Genomic DNA, 19,357 nt, shown 5'->3' with positions numbered 1-19,357 from the left:
GAATGCTGGCAGATTTACACAAAATATCATTCACATATAATGATTTATTAACATCAATGTGAGGCCACGGTTCAATTTAATTTGTACTGATAGAAAAGAACTAGAATTTTAATTGTAGAGAATGTCAAACTATAGACTAAAGGTAGGATGCACTTAAGGTAATATTCTCTTCTCTCTCTTTGCTACAACTGGAGAACTGTGACCCAGTAGATATTGGAGTCAATCTCCCCTCAAGTTCAAAAATAGGGGGAAAAAATACAGCATACATAACAAATACAGCATACATACAGGAATTTAAGTATTTGTTATGTGAAAAAAATATAGGTGTCTTAAGAATACAGAATACAAGTATAAAGGAGGCTCAGAGCTGTGCTTGTGAAGGTAACAGCGCAGTACGGAACTGAAAATTGTAGTCTCCTGTGTATTCACTTTGTGTTGATGGGAAAATTATATATTACATTTGGTTTACCCTCAGCCTTTAATTTAAGCTTTGAGTAATGATTTGGCTTATGCCCTCTTTCTCATATTGTCGGTTCTGTTGTGTATACGCTGGCCTCTGATCATAAGTTCTCAGTTCGGGTCACAGCATTTATCTCATAACTTGAGCCTGTTTTCACTCCAGAGTTCATGTATTATTGGTCTGTCCAGCTCCACCCATATTTTCAGTCTGGGGACAAAAAATACACACACATATTCAGTTTTGTGTGTGTGTGTGTGTGTGTGTGTATGTGTGTGTGTGTGTGTGTGTTTGTGTGTGTGTCTGTTTGTGTGTGTTTCTTGAATACTCAGAATGCTATGGTTTTAGATTTCAGCTCCAAGACTAGTCGTAGGTAGGCCTTAGAGCTGCCAAAGAGTTCTGGTCAAGTTTCAGCTGTTTCTTCAAGTAGTAGTATTGTTCAGCCTTAGGCAGTCAGAGTGATGCAATGGATTCCGATGATAGAAGTTGGCTATTAAAACATACTAGTGAATATTTTTAAAAGACCTTTAACTGAATTATTATACTGTTTGACGTTCCTGGAATAAAAAACAACTGATTGTACACCTATACTTATACACACACCTATATACATAAACACACACACACATATAAACACACACACACACACACACGCATGCACACACTTAACAAAAACATCTTTTGAATGCTGAATATAGTACTGGATAATTTTAAAGGGTCAGCGGAGCTACGACCCATCAAACGTAGAGCACTGGTCATGTTATGTGCTTTGGAAAATCCACTACCATTTCAGACTTGTATCATTCAATTGTACTCTAAAATGAAATATATTTTAAATGATATATGGATTAGTTGCACAAAACAGTTATGATTAATTTTCACACATCACCATTATGCACGGCTGATAAAGATGTGGCAGAGACAACAGTTTCTTCACATAAGTACTTTAATCAGGCACTTTTTGCTCAAAACATTTCTATGGAATATGTGGGAACAGTTGGAGCGATTTCTCTGCTATGGCACCAGTACACATACATTTTGGACAAACATTAAGCTTAAGTGGCAGGTAACATTATTCAATACAAAGCAATAACAACAGCAAGGCACCTTCATTCTATCAATAGGTAGTGTTCATGTTTATTTGGCCATGGTCAAAATAGTGTTTTTGAAAATAATTTACCAAGCCTCTCAGCTTCTGAAGTCTACCTATAAAATAAATAAAATATTGCAGATTGTTAGTGTTACTTTACATTATGACACTGAAGGGTCTAAAAGTGTGGATGTCTACAACAAAAAAATATTACACTTAAACTATTCTGTATTAAAGCCACAACAGGGCTCTGGGTCATTATTAATGAATATTGAAATTAGAATTATTTTATAGAGGTGACTGAAATAAACAGTTATGGTCATGAATGCATATCATGAATCATGAATGATATATGGCTGTGTACATTATATGAATTTATTCTCATTGACAAGTAACACTCTCTGGTTGTGTTTGGACAGTCATAATTTTATACTTTATCACACCATATGAAATATTTGTTAGCATTGCTTTTAATTTATAGCACATTTTTGTACTGCCATTGAAAACTAGGGACCTATTTTCATTACAGGTTGTCAGTAAATATATACAATAAATCTGGAAAAAACTTGGAAAACTTAGACACATAGTTAGGATAACACGATTTAGCACTGTGTCTTAAATATCTCACTGAGGAACATTAGACGAATAGACAAATGACCCGCCAAGACCCATTTACATTCTCTAGAATCATTAGGTTGTTAATGGAGCAAACAATTTTACATTTACCACAAAGTAGCTTAAAGTTCTCCCTCTCATGAATTATTTCCACAAAAATGAAAGCAGTAAGGCTCGTTATGAGAAATTAAAGTCAGGACACCTGAAGGACAAGATCATTGGACGTAGTATCCTTTTTCTTTGCAGAAAATGAACGGACACATGCTGAGGACGAGGGCAACTTTTCACCATTTCACATTCACGATGACCTTTTGATATGAGATCAAACACAAGGCTTATAGAAAATGTGATCACACTATGTTCCATTCTGACTTATCTGGTGTTTCATTTGTTCAAGAATGGTAGTTTCTCCCACAGTAAATATTTACAGTAATCTGTTACAAAGATCCCAATTCATAAAGCATTAATGAAGAGCTTCTTTTAAACCCAGAGGAAGGAGAACAAGATAAAAACAACTTACAGTACAAACATTTATACAGCACAAGCAACAAATATACAAATATAGAAATATAATCTGAGGCTTAGGCAACCTTTTGACAGATTTATGCCATTTCTTGTCAGAAACCACATGTAAGTATAAAAATATAGGACAATGCTTTTCTACAAAAAACTGACACCATGTATGGATCTCCATTTGAATGTGCAAAATAACACGGATCAACAGAACACAAACACATTTTAAAAAAACATGGTCCATTTAGCCTGTTTGTCGTGTAGTTCAGTTTTTCTTCAGTAAGCACCACAACAGCTTTATCAACTTTGTGAATGAGAATAGAAATGAAAATAGCATTGACTCATTTCAGGATGCAGTCCCTGTGGTCATACAGCAGAACAATTCAGGGGCAGCAGTGACTCAGTTTTTAAATCCTTAGCTCTGCCTCATCGCTGTGTTCCAAATTGTGTTCAGTTGTGCTGATCATTGATGCAGAAGGACCCTGTGAGACACTGAAGGGTGTGACTGCAGGAGAACGAGCTGCTAGTGGTGAGAGAGAAGGGGAGAAACTTGGAGACATAGCAACTGAAGAGATGGACCCCTCAGCACTGAGCGGAGATCTTCGGAAAGAGGCCAAGTGGGAAAAAGTCCTCCCCACTGCAGGCTTTGGAGGTACAGTTTTGGCCCCAGGGTGGGCTACAGATGTTATGAGAGGAGGTGGGTCTATTCTTGACTCAGCCTTTGCTTTGTGATGAAATGACCTGCGAGGATGAGGAGGTGCTGTTTCATCTTTTAAACGTGCTATTTCTGTGAAAACGTTTGCTAAAGGTTGAAACTGGGGACACCAGTTCAGTAGGTAGTCCCAGTTATAGCTGCCCCTCAACTCCTCATCACTGGCTACAATGGCTGTCAGGGAGCCATCTGCAGCAGGCTTTCCATCTTCTGGAAAAGTATAGTCTTTAGGGTGGGAGATGCTGAGTCCACGTCCCACACCCACATATACACCCCCTTCATCCCTGTAGACTGGCACCTGGCCAGCTAATAAAGTACTATTCAAACTCCCTGATTTCTTTCCTCTGAACCAATCAACAGATGGCTCACAGGACACGTCTGAGAGCTGGTCTGCATCCTGTTGGATTCCAGAATCTGGACCTCGAGCAGAGATGCGCTCCTGCATGGAGGACGAGATACTTGACACTCGAGGATGCTCATTAATCATTCTGATCTCGTCATCCTCTGCTGCCTCTGCCTCTGCTGAGCCACGCCCACTTGAGTGGGAGGGATCCAGGGAGCCTCCACGTGTATATGGACCACCATTAGTGCTGCTTGGATCAGCTGTATATCCAGGAAGGGCCTGATGGTAAATCAATTCATTTGATGCTATTTTTGTTTCTTCAAGCTTGTGCAGCATGTTCTCTGATGCTAGTTTTCGACCACAAACTTTTTGCTCCTTCTTCTGACGTCCCAATTTAACAAGGAATAGTGCCACAGCAATTATTATAAGTATGACTATGATCCCAAGTGAAACTGCAATTACACTGATAAGTAGCGTATTCATGTCTGTGCTGAGACCAAAAGATGTATGAGTCACATCTATGGTAACTTTGGCCACTGCTATGCGAGATGTCTCCAGAGGGCTGTGAGCAGTCACGTCAAGCGTCATTAGACGCAGCTCTCTTTTAGAGCGACTCATGTGTCTGCTGTAGCTGTCCATCTTTAAGGAAATTGCCCCTGTTGATTTATTGACCTCAAAATAAGGTGAAATGTCTGTTAGAGAGTAGAGGATAATACCATCCACACCTCCGTCCTCATCTGTGGCTTGTACTTTACCAATGATCTGACCTTTCTTTGCTCCTTCAGGCACTTCGAAAGAGAAATCTGAGGATGTGAACACAGGGTCGTATTCATCCTCTCCTGTTACATAAACTTGCACTGTTACACTAGCAGAATAGTTACCAGCATCCATGGCAACAGCCAAAAAATGGAAGGAGTTTGCCTTCTCAAAGTCAAAAGTAGAGCGAGTCCGCACTTCTCCTGAAGTTTGGTTGATAAGGAAGGCCTCTCTTCCCTCTTTCGAGCTGTCTAACATGTAGTACCTTAATTGTCCAAAAACACCTCTGTCGTGGTCAATTGCACGAAGTGTAGTGACAAAGGCATTCTGGGGTTTGTTTTCCCTGATGCTTGCAGTCAACAGTTTGAGGGGAAAGAATGGCCAATTATCATTGATGTCCTTTACCTCAATACTAACCGGGGCCAAAGTGTAGTGCCCTTGGCCATCAGAAGCCTGGACAACAATCGTATAAGAAGACTGTCTATTGCTGCTCAGAGGTCTTGTCAGCTTCAAGGCTCCGGTCCACCTGTCCACCTGGAAAAGTTCTGTTTCATCCCCTGAGCTTATGGAGTACTGCACTTCTCCATTGGGGCCAGAGTCTTGATCGGTGGCAGATAGATGCAAAATCTCTGTACCTGGAGCAGCTCCCTCACTCAGAACCACACTATACTCTGCTCGGCTGAAAGCTGGAATGTTGTCATTGGTATCTATAACATTGATGATGATAGGCACGCAGGAGCTACGCTGGGGGATTCCACGATCTGACACCACAACAGTCAGGTTATAACTTGGCACTGCCTCAAAGTCCAGCTCTTCAACCAGGATCAGGCTGCCTACTGTCTGGAAGCCTTGCCCTTCCAAGAAACGCACGCTGCTCTCAATCTGGAAAGTATTACCTGAGTTCCCACTAGCAATGGCAAAATCAAATCCACAGTTGTCTCTGGACATGTCTCCATCTACAGCTTCCAAGGTCAAAACAGTTGAACCAGGAAGCCCATCTTCAGACAAAGTGGCTCTGTATTCTGACTGGTGGAAGATCGGTGCATTGTCATTGACATCGATCACATGGACCTGGACAGTGGAAATGGATGAAAGGGATGGCATGCCATGGTCCCGTGCTTCAATTACTACGAGGATGGAGGGATTCGCAAAATCAAACTCCGTCTTTTGGTTGACAAACAGTGTACCTGCAAAGTGCACAACGAACACAGTTAAAGGAAGTTATTTCATTTTAGTTATTTCATTTCATTTTTTAAAACACAGACATATATACATATACATATATACATACATATATATACAGTATATATGTATATATGTATATATGTATATATGTATATATGTGTGTGTGTGTGTATATATATATATATATATATATATATATATATATATATATATATATATATATATATACACACACACACACACAACATCTGAACCATCTGAAGCCTCAGTCCAGAAGGCCGCAATCCTTATATTTAAATGTTATTTCAAGCAAAGCACATGATGCAAATACCATTAATCCTGCTTTCAGTAACATAACGAATAAAATGTTTAAATATTTTGCAAAATCTGTTGCAAACACTTGGAAACTCAAAAGAAATGTGCGTCCAAGAATGGCCTGAGTGGGTAACGTTTTTATGAATGTTAAAAAAGGGGAACTCCAGTTAGAAAACCCCTTACAAACAGCTAGAACATGTAGAATGGAACTTTACCATTGTTTGGGTCGATGTAGAAGATGTCTTTAGTTGCTGACATTACTCTGTAGGAAATCTTGCCATTCTCTCCAAAGTCAGAGTCAGTGGCTGTCACTGTAATGACTGCACTGCATGCTGGAAGGTGCTCTGTGACAGTCACCTAATGGGAAACACACATTGCAAGTACTGTATGTGTATATTCATTAATATACAGTAAAATGAATAAATAGGAAATGCACATGTGAAGACAGGTATGAGATAAGTTGTACCTGATATAAATCTTGTGTAAAGGTTGGGGCGTTATCATTCACATCATCCACCAGCACAGTGAGGTTGGCCTCACTTTGATGTTTGGAGTCAGATGAACGGACAGTCAGGGTGTACCACGTCCTCTCTTCATAGTCCAGAGGGGCAGTCAGAGACACTCCTCCTCCATAATGATGAATACTAAACATGCCTTGGCTGTTTGTATCAGGGTGCAGTGTGTAGGAGAGGGCTGGTCCAGAATCCACATCATTTCCTGTTACTTGGGTGATAACTGTGCCAATCAGTGTATCTGCATGTGGGTGGAAATACAGGGAAAAGGCAGGGGAATAAGAGAAGAAGAGATTTATTAAGAAATATCCTGTTCTGGAAAGTTTCCACTGTCACTGCCAGCAACCGGGGCGGCAGGGGCGGCAGTGGCTCAGCGGTAGAGCAGATGCCTCATATACGGATCGCCCCAGCCATCGGCGGATCGAGTCCCGCTCCCGCCATGATGCCACCAGGAGCTTGAGCTGAGAGTGGGAGGTGTCAGCTCACCCCCCAGCCACTGCCGAGGCGACCTTGAGCAAGGCGCCGTCCCCCCTACAAGTGGCTCAAATTTGGGCGAGTTCCGAAGCCGCTGCCCGTCACTCTGCCTCCCTGATGCGTGTAGTGATGTGATTGTACTAACTGCATGCTTACAGGCCCCCTTGTGTGCTTGTGTGATCAGGGGTCCTGTATACTTGTCAAAAACTAACCGAGTGACTCTGTAATTTCCCCCTGAGGGATCAATAAAGTATTCTTCTTCTAATATTTTTGGAAAAGATCACTGGACTTCCACAAAGAAGCAGACTTACCCTCGGGGACTCGGATTTCTTGAGGCAGAGGGATCATGGGACTGTTGTCATTGAGGTCGATGATGATCACAGTGAGTGTGGCAGAGCCAGCCAGCCGTGGGGTTCCACGGTCTGTTGCTGTAACAACAAGCCTAGCACAGCAAAATGAGTGTAAGTGCATGAAATCATAACTTTCAAACGGTTTCACAATATTTTACCATTTCAGAAGAAAACATTACAGCATATGTTCTTTTTCTCATTTTACCCCTCATTCTTTCCAAGAAAATGTTTGCAAATTTAGAATTAATGGAATGGAACGTATTTTTAATAGTAAAAACGTAGTGGAAATAATAAATGAAACCAAAGTCTAAATTATTCTATTTTTGGTGTCAACACTTAAGATTGCAGTATAAGGCTTATCTGAAGTTGCTCAGACAACAAGCACATGTTACTTTCAGCCACTCATCAACATGTGAAGTGGGCTGTCTCCTCCCCGAACCAATAGAACTTATCAACATTGAGTGCTCTCTTCACCTCATAAGGGGATACAATCTGGGAATTTTAAAATATTTTGGTTCGTATACTGCAAGAGATTTACCATTATAACAAGAGGAACATGTGAGAGGAGATTAACTTTATCACACTTACAAACACTGAGTATGGAGGTGTACAGGACAAGCCAAAACATGATTACTGCTAGACAGTACAGTAGCAAAACTCACTTTGTTTGCGTCCAGATCTCTCTGTCCATAATGGCTGCAGTGGTGATGCTGCCAGAATGGGGGTCTATCTTAAACAGGCCACTCATTGATGATGATCTGATAGAGTAGGTCACCTGACCATTCTGACCAAGGTCAAGGTCATCTGCTGAAACCTGAAGAAAGGAAAACCCCATTTGTTGAAATAAAAACATAGAAATATCCCTTTTTCAGTGTAACATTAATGTGTGACAGATATTACACTATAGTTTGTCAAATGACTTTAATGGCACAATCGATTCTATAGTATATTTAGTTAGTCACTGGGTAATTTCTCTATAACACTGATCATTGATCCAGATTTGTTCATACAGAACAAAGTCCAATTATTATAAATGTGTGAAGGACAAGGTACTGCACCTGGATAATAGGAAAATCATAGCCCTGTGCCTCTCTAATATAGGCGACATAGTTCTGGAGTTGGAAGCGTGGCAAATTGTCATTAACATCCTGCAGGATTAAGTTGACAGCAACGTAGGAGCTGGAGGATGCCGTCTCAGCTTTCACCACAAGCCGGAGTTTCGGGGTCTCCTCAAAGTCTAGTCCTTCAGATTTCTGGACCCATATTTCACCTAATTCCCCAAAATAGCAAGGAGTCACATGACAAACTTGGAACACAGCTTTGTGGTGAATGATGCCATTCGTGCACTTACCAGTAATGGAGTTTATTCCAAAAGATTGCATTCTGTTTCCACTGAAAATACTGTAACTGATACCAGTTTGAGAGCCATCGGGGTACTGGGCCTGTGTTTGTGTTACTATTGTTCCTTTAAGATGAAAAACACACTGTGTTGAAAAGTTTTACTTCCATATTCATTCAGTCATTCATTTCACATTCATCAAATGTTGAGTAAAAAGAATTAGAATTGAATATCATTCAAACCTATAGCGGCATTCTCCTGAAGACTGACATCTCGGGTTGAGCGGGAGAAGCGGATGCCTCTGTAACTCTGCTCCCTGATGTAAATGACAACCACCCCCAGGGAAGATTGAGCAGGGCTGCCCTGGTCCATGGCCTGAACTATCAAAGTCCTCTGGTTTTGGCTCATAGTCTGCAGCTTCTCTGTGGCTTGGATATCTCCAGTCAGTGAGTTGATAGTGAAGCCCCTCACAGGGTTGGCGAAACGATAAAACACAGAACCATTAGCTCCAAAGTCCTTGTCCTCTGCCCTCATAGTGGCCAGAACTCTGTGGCTGGACACAGTGCTGGCAGAGATATTTAAAATAAGTGGGTCCTGAATGAAGAATGGAGCATTGTCATTCACATCCTGAATGTAGATGGTCACCTGAGCTGTGGAGTTACGAGGGTTCACAGGAGAAGAGTCAGTGGCACACACCACAATGGTGTAAGAGGCAGTTCTCTCTCTGTCTAACGGTGCTGCTGTTATAATGCGGCCCGTGTCCTGGTTTATGATGAACATGCTCTGGGAGCCACTACTTAGGAAGTATAGCACCTGGCTATTGGGGCCCTGATCCAGATCAATGGCTTTTACTTCCAGGACCAGCGAGCCTATAGGCACATCTTCTGAAATGTCTGCAGTGTAGCTGCTGCTGTGAAACTGGGGGCTGTGATCGTTGATGTCCATAACATTTACGACCACTGTGGCAGTGCCGCTGAGTGAAGGTTCTCCTTGGTCCCGAGCCGTGACTGTTAAAGTGTACCGAGGAATCTTCTCCCGATCCAGAGGCCTTAAAGTAGATAGCACACCTGACTGTATGTCCAAACGGAAGTCTCCAGATGGATCTCCAGCTGAGCAGCAAGAAAAGTTATAAGAATAACAATAAGATGATAAGTTGAAGAAGATTAAAAATGTGTCATATAATTAAAAAAGAGCTCAGATATGACCAGGACATGGTTTTTGATATTCAAAAAAATGTTCTAAGAAGAGTCTTAAAAGAAGGCACTTTGCATGATACATATAAAATTCAAGGAAAGCATGAACAAAATAGAGCAAACAAAGCAAATCTTTCTGCATCAAATTTTAAATAGACTAAGATTTGATTATGATTTAAGATTTTAAATCATAAGCAATGCTTTGAGAAAAGGCTAATATTCAGGGCAGTGGACCTTATCATTAAGGAACTGAATTTAAACTAAGAAATTCTCACCTGTAATTTTATACTTCAACTCCCCACTGTCTCCTACATCTTGGTCAGTAGCTCTCAGGGTAAACAGAGGCAATGTCTCCAGGTTTTCAGGCACCTCTATACTGTAGTAGAGACGCCCAAATACAGGGACGTTGTCGTTCTTATCAAGAACTCTTATCCTCACTGTGGTTTTTGCATAATTAGGTGGGAGTCCTCCATCTCTTGCATAAACTGTCCAAGAACACAAGAAAAAAACCCCCACAATAACATTAAGAGATTGTTAATGACACAATTAAATTCAGTGAGTGAATTCTAATATCTAGTTCTTAGAAGCAGTCAGTCCTCTGATATGTAGTGTCTATGCAATCATAAAACAGTACCTGTCATGATATAGTACTCCTGGAGCTCTCTGTCCAAAGACTTGGTTGTTGTTATTGCACCCGTAACCGGGTTGACGCTGAAACCCTCCTCTGAGATTCCACCATATGTAACCTGCCCATTTGTTCCTAAAGAGAAATGCAGCAATTGTTTTTCTGGATTGTATGAAATGTTATAAAATCAACAGGTTGACAAAAAATGGTCAAATAAAATGAAAAAGGTATTTGGTTTTCTGGTGGAAGTGTCTTGTGTAAACATTTGTAGAATATAATTAGTTCTGCTGTCTAAGCCTTTGGCAGCAATGACCCACTCTCAGGTGTCTGGAAGCCAGATTGTGAACTAACAGACGACTCTGGCAACTTCATCTGAGTACAGAATGATTACTTTTGTAGAGAATGTTTATAATCTTTCAGTTTTATGCACTTCTGACTAAGTCTGGGAGAATGCACTGTGAAGTCCTCCATTAAAAGCAACTGTTAACGCCTGTTTTAATCAATCTTCAGGGAATGGAGGCTACAGATATTATAGTACATTAATTTCTGTATGTTTTATTTACTGTGTCAGCACAAATTTATATCCACACGCACACACACACACACACACACACACACACACACACACACACACACACACACACAAAGGGCTGTTGTGTAATTTCACATAATTTCACATTAAGTTTGGCTTTTTAAATCATGATAAAAGGATGGTGAAATGAAGTGTTACTCATAATATGATATTACATGAAGAAATCACCAGAAAATTGTGTCAAATTGACCAAAGTTGCGCAAACAAATTCAGCTGATAGCAGATTTCTTACCTTGGTCAAGATCAGAAGCAGACACTGTCAACACACTAGTTCCTGGAGGTAGGTTCTCAGAAATCTGGGCTTCGTACTGGTTCTCCTCGAACCACGGCACTTCATCATTAACATCAATCACGTGGACACACAGCAGCTGGCTAGACGAGTGCGGGGGCATCCCATGATCCTCAGCGATTATTGTGAGGTTAAAGACATCCTGCTCTTCACGGTCCAGAGGTTTGAAAATAGACAGAGAACCTTTAGAAAGATGAAACAGGGCTAAAATATGAGGATCGTTTTCAGTCGATCGGATAAGCACATTTCACGGCAACAGTTACACACTGCTGCAGTGTGAAAGCATGCTATCAGAGGCAAAAAACATGTCACTTTCAATTATTGTATGTCGTTAAGTGATTTAACAAACAAATTAAAAGTTGCAGTGTGAGGGACAAATCAAAGCTAATCTACTCCACACACACGTTCAGCTTTGCCTACCTGAGTGCTACCACCACTGCTGTTACAGCCCACAGTCTGGCCACAGTTTACGAGATTTTCCAAAGGAGAATGCCGCAACCATTGAAAAAGAAACAGTAAACACACACTCTAGACACGCAACATCCAGGCCTGTCGTGCTCTATGGTAATTAGGGGCACCCTTGCATTTTCATTATCCTGCCCTAAGAGAGAAGAGCTTACATTGATTCAATTTCAATTTCATGCTTTAGAATGAGCCGCAAATGTTAAAGAAAGGGAGCTGGCCTGTTTTGGTTTGAACTTTTTCAGCACATTTTTAACTTGTATCTAACAAGGACTGAGAAATCTTGCCCCAAAGCCTTTAATCTGTTAAGAATTAGAGGCTGGAATATATTTACCAAATCTGACTCGACTGTGATCCGGCTGTATGCCTGGTCACTGGGAACACAGGGGTGGAAAGAAGACAGTGGGAAAAGGGAAAGAGATATTTTGGATGTTTTCAATTCCAACATCTTAAGCCTATGTGATGTTTGTGGCGCCAACTCTGTAGATTGCAGATGAGGGTTAGCTGAGGTTGCTCAGACAACAAACACATATTTCTTTTTATATAAGAAGAAGTCATTCATCAACAGTTGATATATTAATCCTGGAATTATGTTGTGCTTCACAAAGAAGCAATTCACATTATCACCAATGGACTCTATCTTTACCCTGAGAGGGAAATTAATGACCTTCCATTTGACAATGAGTAATGAGAATACGCCTCATACTGTGGCTTTATATATTCATAATAGTAGCTGGACAGTTCTCTCTGTTGTGGTTGACTTTGATGCCAACGTAATGAATATAGAGTGTGTAAAGATGGCCATGGGTCTACAGTCCCTGGACTCAAAACAGGGGCAAATCAGGTGCTCAAAGGATTAGCTCGGTCATCATTCTAACAAATAACCAGTGTGCATAAAAACACATTAGGTGAATACACATGCTGGGCAGAAGAAGTGGCATGCATAACAGACCCTGAAAGTTTGCATCCCTTAACTGCTCTGGGGGCATCCTGATTGGCGTCTTGAAGGAGAAGGCGGGGCTTACTATGACACGTGTCTCAAACACCACAACAAAGCCCATAGGACCAAATAGCCTAAGGTCAGCACTGACTAAGTGACAGAGTCTCATGCGAGCGAGGAAAAACACATATGGGTATTCCTACACATACATACACACAGACACACACAGATACACACACACAAACACGCGTAACTGATCCCTGCTCTAATGGTTCCCAGAAGCCCGGGCAGGAGGTTCTTTGGTCTTTCATGGGAATAGATCCACAATAACAGATGATGGGTTGTGTGTGTACTTGTGCATGCTCGTGTGAGTGTGTCTTACATATCTGGCAAGCTGCTGTGTCTGTCTGACTTCCAACTCAGAGAAATAAGTCATGAAAAGTGGAGCAAGAGTTGCTCTGTACTTAGACGTAAGCAGAGTACTACAAGGCCCTGAGTGTGTATTTATGGTGGGGGAGGATTGGTGATTGTGGTGGGGGGCTGTGTTGAAGCACACAGAATAGTGAGCACACAGACGGAACAAAGTAGAATTTAGAGGTGCTTAAAAAGTCAATGAAAAGCCCCCAAATAGGAGAGATTTTTGATTTGCTTGTCTCCCTAAATTGAAAGTTTTATAAACTGATCTAGGGGTAAGTGCTGGAATTCCCAACAGATGCTGGAAATATTAATATAGAAACATCAATGTTTTACTATAAAGAAACAGGAGTAAGAAATTGTGGCCCCCAGGAATATACATCAGCAATGGAAAGTAATAATATGACGCTAACATGATATTGTCTATGTAAGTCTTTCTCTCTTTCCAACAGTAGACATTCCAGTAGTCAAAATGAACACACACCAATTAGGGAAGCCTGAAGATTGTTATTTCTTTTCACAGATTTCTCTCAGATCTATCACTCATACATTACTAAAACCAGACTGACCATGAATGAAATGCCAAAGCCAAAAGGCCAAGTCAGTTTACAGGTGTAATTTTTGAAAAAAGCCTTTTCTACAGTGGATATCATATGGTTATGTTTATTATAGAATTTCAATAATCAAACGTTCATCCTCAAATTAATCTGCAACAAATCTTATCTAATATAACCTACCCTAACCTAACCTAACTTGACCTGAGCTAAACTAACCTAACCTAACCTAATTTAACCCAACACCGTAACCTCTATACCCTTACCCCGTGCCTTGCAAACAATCACACACAATCTCCTGCACTAGAGCTGGGCGGGACTTACCTGTGTTGGAGTTTAGGCGGAACGTTCCTCTGCTGTTGCCTGCCTGGATGCTGTAGGTTACTCTGCTATTCTCCCCCTGATCTGCATCTCTGGCCATGACATAGAGCGCCACAAAGCCTACCGGCTGGTCCTCCATCACACTGACAGCTGTTGGTGAGCTGAATACTGGTGGATTGTCATTTTCATCGGTTATGTAGACTCTCGCTGTGACAGAGCCACAGTGCCTCTGACTGACATCGTGAGCAGAGTCTGTGGCCTTTACCACCAGTATTAATTTGGGGGTGATCTCATGGTCCAGCTCCTGGCCCAATGACAAAACTCCAGTGGATGGGTCAAGGGTTAGTAGGCCGGGGGTGTTTGGCCACTGATGGATTATGGAGTACCTTAACTCACTGTTGGGCCCACTGCCATCCTTATCTATGGCTTGGAAAGTATAGATGGATGAGCCACGCTCCATGCTTTCAGAGATGACAATAGTGATAGGATCTTCCGGAAACTGAGGGGCATGGTCGTTGCTGTCCTCTACATCAATGTCCAGGTGGATCAGTGTGCTGCTAGGGGGGGCGTCAGAGAAGTCATCTACCTCAATCTGCAGAGTGTAGTGTGAGTCTTGTTCATAGTCAAGAGGATGAGCCAGGTACACATCTCCGGTCAGACGGTCCACGACAAACGTTCCATCTCTGTCTGTGCCCCCAACCACTGTGTATGTCACTTCCCCTTCTTCTGTGGTTTCTTTATCATGAAGCCGGACTGAACCAATTACAGAGCCAGGTTTGGTTTCCTCCACAGAATTGAAAGACATGGAGTGGGAACGAGAAGTTGGTCTGCTGGTGCTGAGAACCTGCAATAAAGAAGTAATGACAGTGCATGTTCAGATGCTGGGTGGTAACTGAATTTACAAACAACAAAACTTTGAATATTTGATGGTTTTTTGGAAAAACAGCAATACATTTTTTGCTTCCATTCACTTGTTTTGTACATGCTGTGCATGTAATAAATCTAACTTTTTACAAGAGGTTTTTATGGACTTAAATGACATGCCTGCTAGGCCTAATAAGACACAAAAAATGGTTCCACATGAGATGGAAAAGGAGTGCTCCAGAAGTAAATTGTTACAGCCCCATCATATCATTGATGGATTTCAAAAGATGATTAAAGCAAATGACAGGAATGCATCAGTGGACAAGAACAACACTGCACTGTTTAATCCTAATAACTAACAATTATGAGTTTAATTTTTTTCATTCGAAAAGGGGAAAAATTAAACTGGTACTTAATGGAGCTGTGTGTATGGTAAACGTATTTTCCTGGAACCCATATATCTATACTCGTTCCAGGTTTCTACCATTGTGTCCATTTTCTGTTAAATATAAAATATTAACTGAATTATGTTCAATGCTGTGCTTTATATGGATGTACAGCCCTGCAATCATTACAACAACGGCTACTGTATTAAAAAAGTGTTGAAGCCATTGAGCCCTTGATCAGGGAAGTCTGCAGCTGGCCCTCATCACCAGCCAGCTGGGAGTATTTGATTCAGACCCACTTTTCCATTTCAGATAGAAATTTCCCTCTTGAAAAGTCACAGTGGAAGAAAGGGGAGGGGATGGGAGGGTAGCTTGTCAGAAGTGAGGCTGATATGTTGGCAATTGTGAGGGGCCCAAAGACATGGATCCTCTCAGCGTCGCGTTTATTCTTTGATATTAAATAGGTGAGTGGTGAAGGTGTTTGTGCTGGCTGAGCTCCAGTGAAGGTCTGACCTGAATGGTGAGGGAGCAGGAGGTGCTGCGAGGAGGCAGTCCTCTGTCGGTGGCTGTCACCATCAGTGCATACTCGGCTCGCTCTGCGTGGCTGAGAGGGGATGACGAACGCAGTTCCCCAGAGTTTGGGTTCAAAGAGAAACGCTCGGCCCTGGGACCTGGGAGAGGTAGAGGATCCAGACTTTAAATGATGATTTAGTATGTCAGGGAGGACAAGAAAAAGTACCATTTTGTCAGCATTGAAAATAAAGATGATGTCAAGCGTAAGTGAATACTCATTAGACTCAATTATGATGTAATACAGTTAGAGAATTTGCAGATACGGATAAATTTATTTCAGTTTGTAAATGTCCATTGTTTATAAATAGTTACAATGGCCTCCATACTAAAATTAATATGTGAATCACATTAAAATAAATTAAAAAATGAATAGAACTACATAAGCATATGAAATCCATGCTTTCATCAGATTAGATGCTAAATTGTCATTAATTCTGTAATATCAACTATATCACATTTTGTACAGAGTTTTTGAGAAATCCTCCATATCAACGTTTGATAATGTTTTCCTGAAAAAGCTGATTTATACAATCAGATTGTATTTTGCTCATAAAAATGCCATGTTTAGCCAAGAGGATACAACTTAAAACTTACAGTATATATACAATGTGATATTACACTTATTTCTTTTTAGTTTGCCAGAAAGTTCAGTAAACACTCCAGATTAAAAAGTAGATTTTTCTGGCAATTATTTATTGCTTCAAGCTGTACAAGGTTAAGGGTGTCCTCATATAATAAGTTCCCAAGCACCACCTTGTTAAGCCACTACACACACCACTTTTAAATATGCAAATATTTTAAGATTTATTTTCACTTATACATTCAGGAGATACTGTACCTGACAAAGAGTAGAAGACAGTGCCGTTCTCTCCTTCATCAGGGTCTTTGGCTTGCAATATGCCCAGTAAAACTCCAGAGGACTGACCCTCTGACACCTATAAATTAAAAAATTTAAACAGAGATTAAAGATATAAAAGACTTCTTATTTTTTTCTCATCTATGTTACTGGTCTCGTGGTATCACCTGAATGATGAGATTTTTGCCTGACTGGTTGTGAGTAAAAGAAGGGTCATTGTCATTCTCATCCAGGATGGTGATGAAAGCTGTGCCCGTGACACTGCGAGGAGGAGAGCCTCTATCTTGAACAACTACCACCAACTGGTAGCTGGAGTGCTGCTCTCTGTCCAGAATGGTCCTTGTACTGATTTCACCTGGGGAGAGAAAGAAGGGGGAACAGACACATATTATTCCAAGGCACTATTCCGGAGCACTGGAACAGTGATGAGACACTTAGGAAACAGAAGACTTTGATCAACGACACACAAGTGATAGATAAATATATTTTACAAATGTATCCATGCATTTGCATAGACTCACATACGCAAATTGAGGAGCTTTGAAATGTTGGCAGACACTGAAGGAACTGCAGGGAGCCAGTAAATGATCACAATTCAGAATCTGTGTCTCCACTCACAGATAAATAAGCTCAGGAGGCCAATTACAGCACAGAAAGAGAATTAGTTCTGCTACCACCATAATCCGACTAATTCATAACAGTGGGGAAGATGGAACTCTAGTTTGTCATCTTTTACAGATGACATAGAAAGTTAACCAAACTCTAAGCGACAGAGGTTGAAATTGAAAGCGTCTGTTTTCCTTGTGAAGCAAACTTCACCAATCCCCGATTATAACTCCCCGAAAAAGCAACAGAAAAGCTCTGACTGCTGCTGTGACAAACAAAGAATAATGCATTTTCAATTAACCTGTATTGGAGTTTATCTGGAAGTGATGATCAGGATGCAGTAAATGGTAACCAAGGCGTCCGTTGGATCCACTGTCTCGGTCTGTGGCTGACACATGACCAAATCCTGTTCCTGCTGGCAGGTTTTCTCTCAATGCCAGGAAGACTCTCTCCTGAGTGAGTCGAGGAGAGTTGTCATTCTCATCAGTAACCGATATCCTCACTGTGGTACTGCCGGTCTTTTTCAACTGTCCATGACCTTGGCTTGCCAGCACTGTTAGAAGATACATGTCTTTAACTTCTCTGTCCAGGGCGCTCTTCACAAAAAGCCAGCCACTGTCTGCAGCGATGCCAAACCCTGCTGCATCTCCATCTGGACGAAGGTGATATGCCAAGGGAGTAATGTAACCTGAGCCAGGGGTTTCTCTGTTCAAAGCCCTGACCTGCAAGAAGCGTTTGTTTATCGGAGTCCCTTCTTTCAGCTCTACACGGTAGGTAAGGGTATCGAAAACAGGTCCCTGGTCATTCTCTGCCTGGACATGAACTACAAGCATGAAGGTAGCACTTAGTTGGGGTACCCCACCATCCTTGGCAATAACTTGGAGGTCATACCGTGGAGAACTCTCATAATTGAGAGTACCTATTAGTCGGACCTCTCCACTGCTCCGTTCTATGCTAAATGTCTTCTGGATTACCACTGGAGAAGAAAGATCGAAGGTAAGTTGTCCATTGACTCCAGAGTCTATGTCCTCTGCTTGGACCCGATACACCACTGTGCCTATTTCTGTGTATTCTGGAAGTAGCAAAGATTCTGAAGATGAGGGGAAAAACACTGGTGGGTTGTCATTGACATCTGCGATAGTAATGTGGACACGGGTCTGGCCAAAGGCAGGGGGGTTTCCACTGCGTGCCTGCACCTCTAAATCAAGAGCAGACTGGGCTTCATGATCCAGGGGTAGACTGGTCCTGATGGCTCCAGTCTCAGGATCCACTGTGAAGTATCCAGCAGGGTCTCCCGTACTGATGATGTAGGATATATCTTGAGCGGTACCTGGATTGAGAAAAGTATGATAAAAAACAGAGACATGTCACACCCTGCCCACGAGGCTGTGATAAAAACTCTTAAATAATAATACAGTTTAAAATTTTCATGACTGTAATAACACACGAAAAAAATGAATATATAAACAAAATTAGAAAATGGATTTTTTGATTAATGTTATGTCAGACTTATGTGTGTATAGTGGCCTCACACCTATTTGTACATGTAGTTTGTAGAATAATACACTTTTAAAAATGAGGGCGGGAGAGCCAAAGAAGCCAAAGAAGAGCGAACAGAACAGAATATAGAACTGTACCTGTCCTACTGGTGGCCTGGACAGTGCCTACAACTGTTCCCCTCAAAACGGTCTCCGATACAACAAAGTAGTACTGTGTCTGCTCAAACACGGGTGGCGCTACCTGCCCTGCCACCACGCTAATGTTGACTCTGGCATTGACAGTGGCAACTAGACCACCACCATCTTGGGCAGAGATTATCAAAGGAATGACAGTGTTGGCCTTCCCATAGACAGATCGAGAAAGGGAGATCACACCTGCAAAGACACACACAAAAGGTTCAAGTTGGCTATATTTACATAACAAAGCATTGTATGCCAAGCGGGTCAACTATGTCAGGGAATTGAAGAGTAGGATAAATTCGACTAACTCCTTATTGAACTCTTGAAAATACAACAATCTTT

General features: G+C 41.4%; 1 protein-coding gene across 1 annotated transcript in view; it reads right to left on the bottom strand.

The window, feature by feature from the left end:
- Positions 1–1,385: 1,385 nt before the first annotated feature.
- Positions 1,386–19,357, bottom strand: part of LOC137597079 (protocadherin-16-like) — an 83,280-nt gene continuing 65,308 nt past the window's right edge. The window contains exons 5-21 of the mRNA XM_068318011.1: positions 18,974–19,210; positions 17,638–18,666; positions 16,898–17,085; positions 16,713–16,809; positions 15,815–15,972; positions 14,055–14,895; positions 11,304–11,543; positions 10,489–10,614; positions 10,130–10,339; positions 8,904–9,770; positions 8,674–8,787; positions 8,381–8,592; positions 7,985–8,136; positions 7,284–7,414; positions 6,453–6,739; positions 6,202–6,343; positions 1,386–5,673 (exon numbers count right to left, since the gene is read on the bottom strand). Of these exons, the coding sequence (XP_068174112.1) occupies positions 3,083–5,673; positions 6,202–6,343; positions 6,453–6,739; positions 7,284–7,414; positions 7,985–8,136; positions 8,381–8,592; positions 8,674–8,787; positions 8,904–9,770; positions 10,130–10,339; positions 10,489–10,614; positions 11,304–11,543; positions 14,055–14,895; positions 15,815–15,972; positions 16,713–16,809; positions 16,898–17,085; positions 17,638–18,666; positions 18,974–19,210 (7,622 nt within the window). The 3' untranslated portion in view covers positions 1,386–3,082. The remainder of the gene's footprint in view (positions 5,674–6,201; positions 6,344–6,452; positions 6,740–7,283; positions 7,415–7,984; positions 8,137–8,380; positions 8,593–8,673; positions 8,788–8,903; positions 9,771–10,129; positions 10,340–10,488; positions 10,615–11,303; positions 11,544–14,054; positions 14,896–15,814; positions 15,973–16,712; positions 16,810–16,897; positions 17,086–17,637; positions 18,667–18,973; positions 19,211–19,357) is intronic.

The sequence above is a fragment of the Antennarius striatus genome, chromosome 6 (genome assembly GCF_040054535.1).
Source record: "Antennarius striatus isolate MH-2024 chromosome 6, ASM4005453v1, whole genome shotgun sequence".
Classification (NCBI taxonomy): Eukaryota; Metazoa; Chordata; class Actinopteri; order Lophiiformes; family Antennariidae; genus Antennarius; species Antennarius striatus.
Note: the sequence above shows the minus strand (reverse complement) of the source record. Positions and strands in the feature narration are given on the sequence as shown.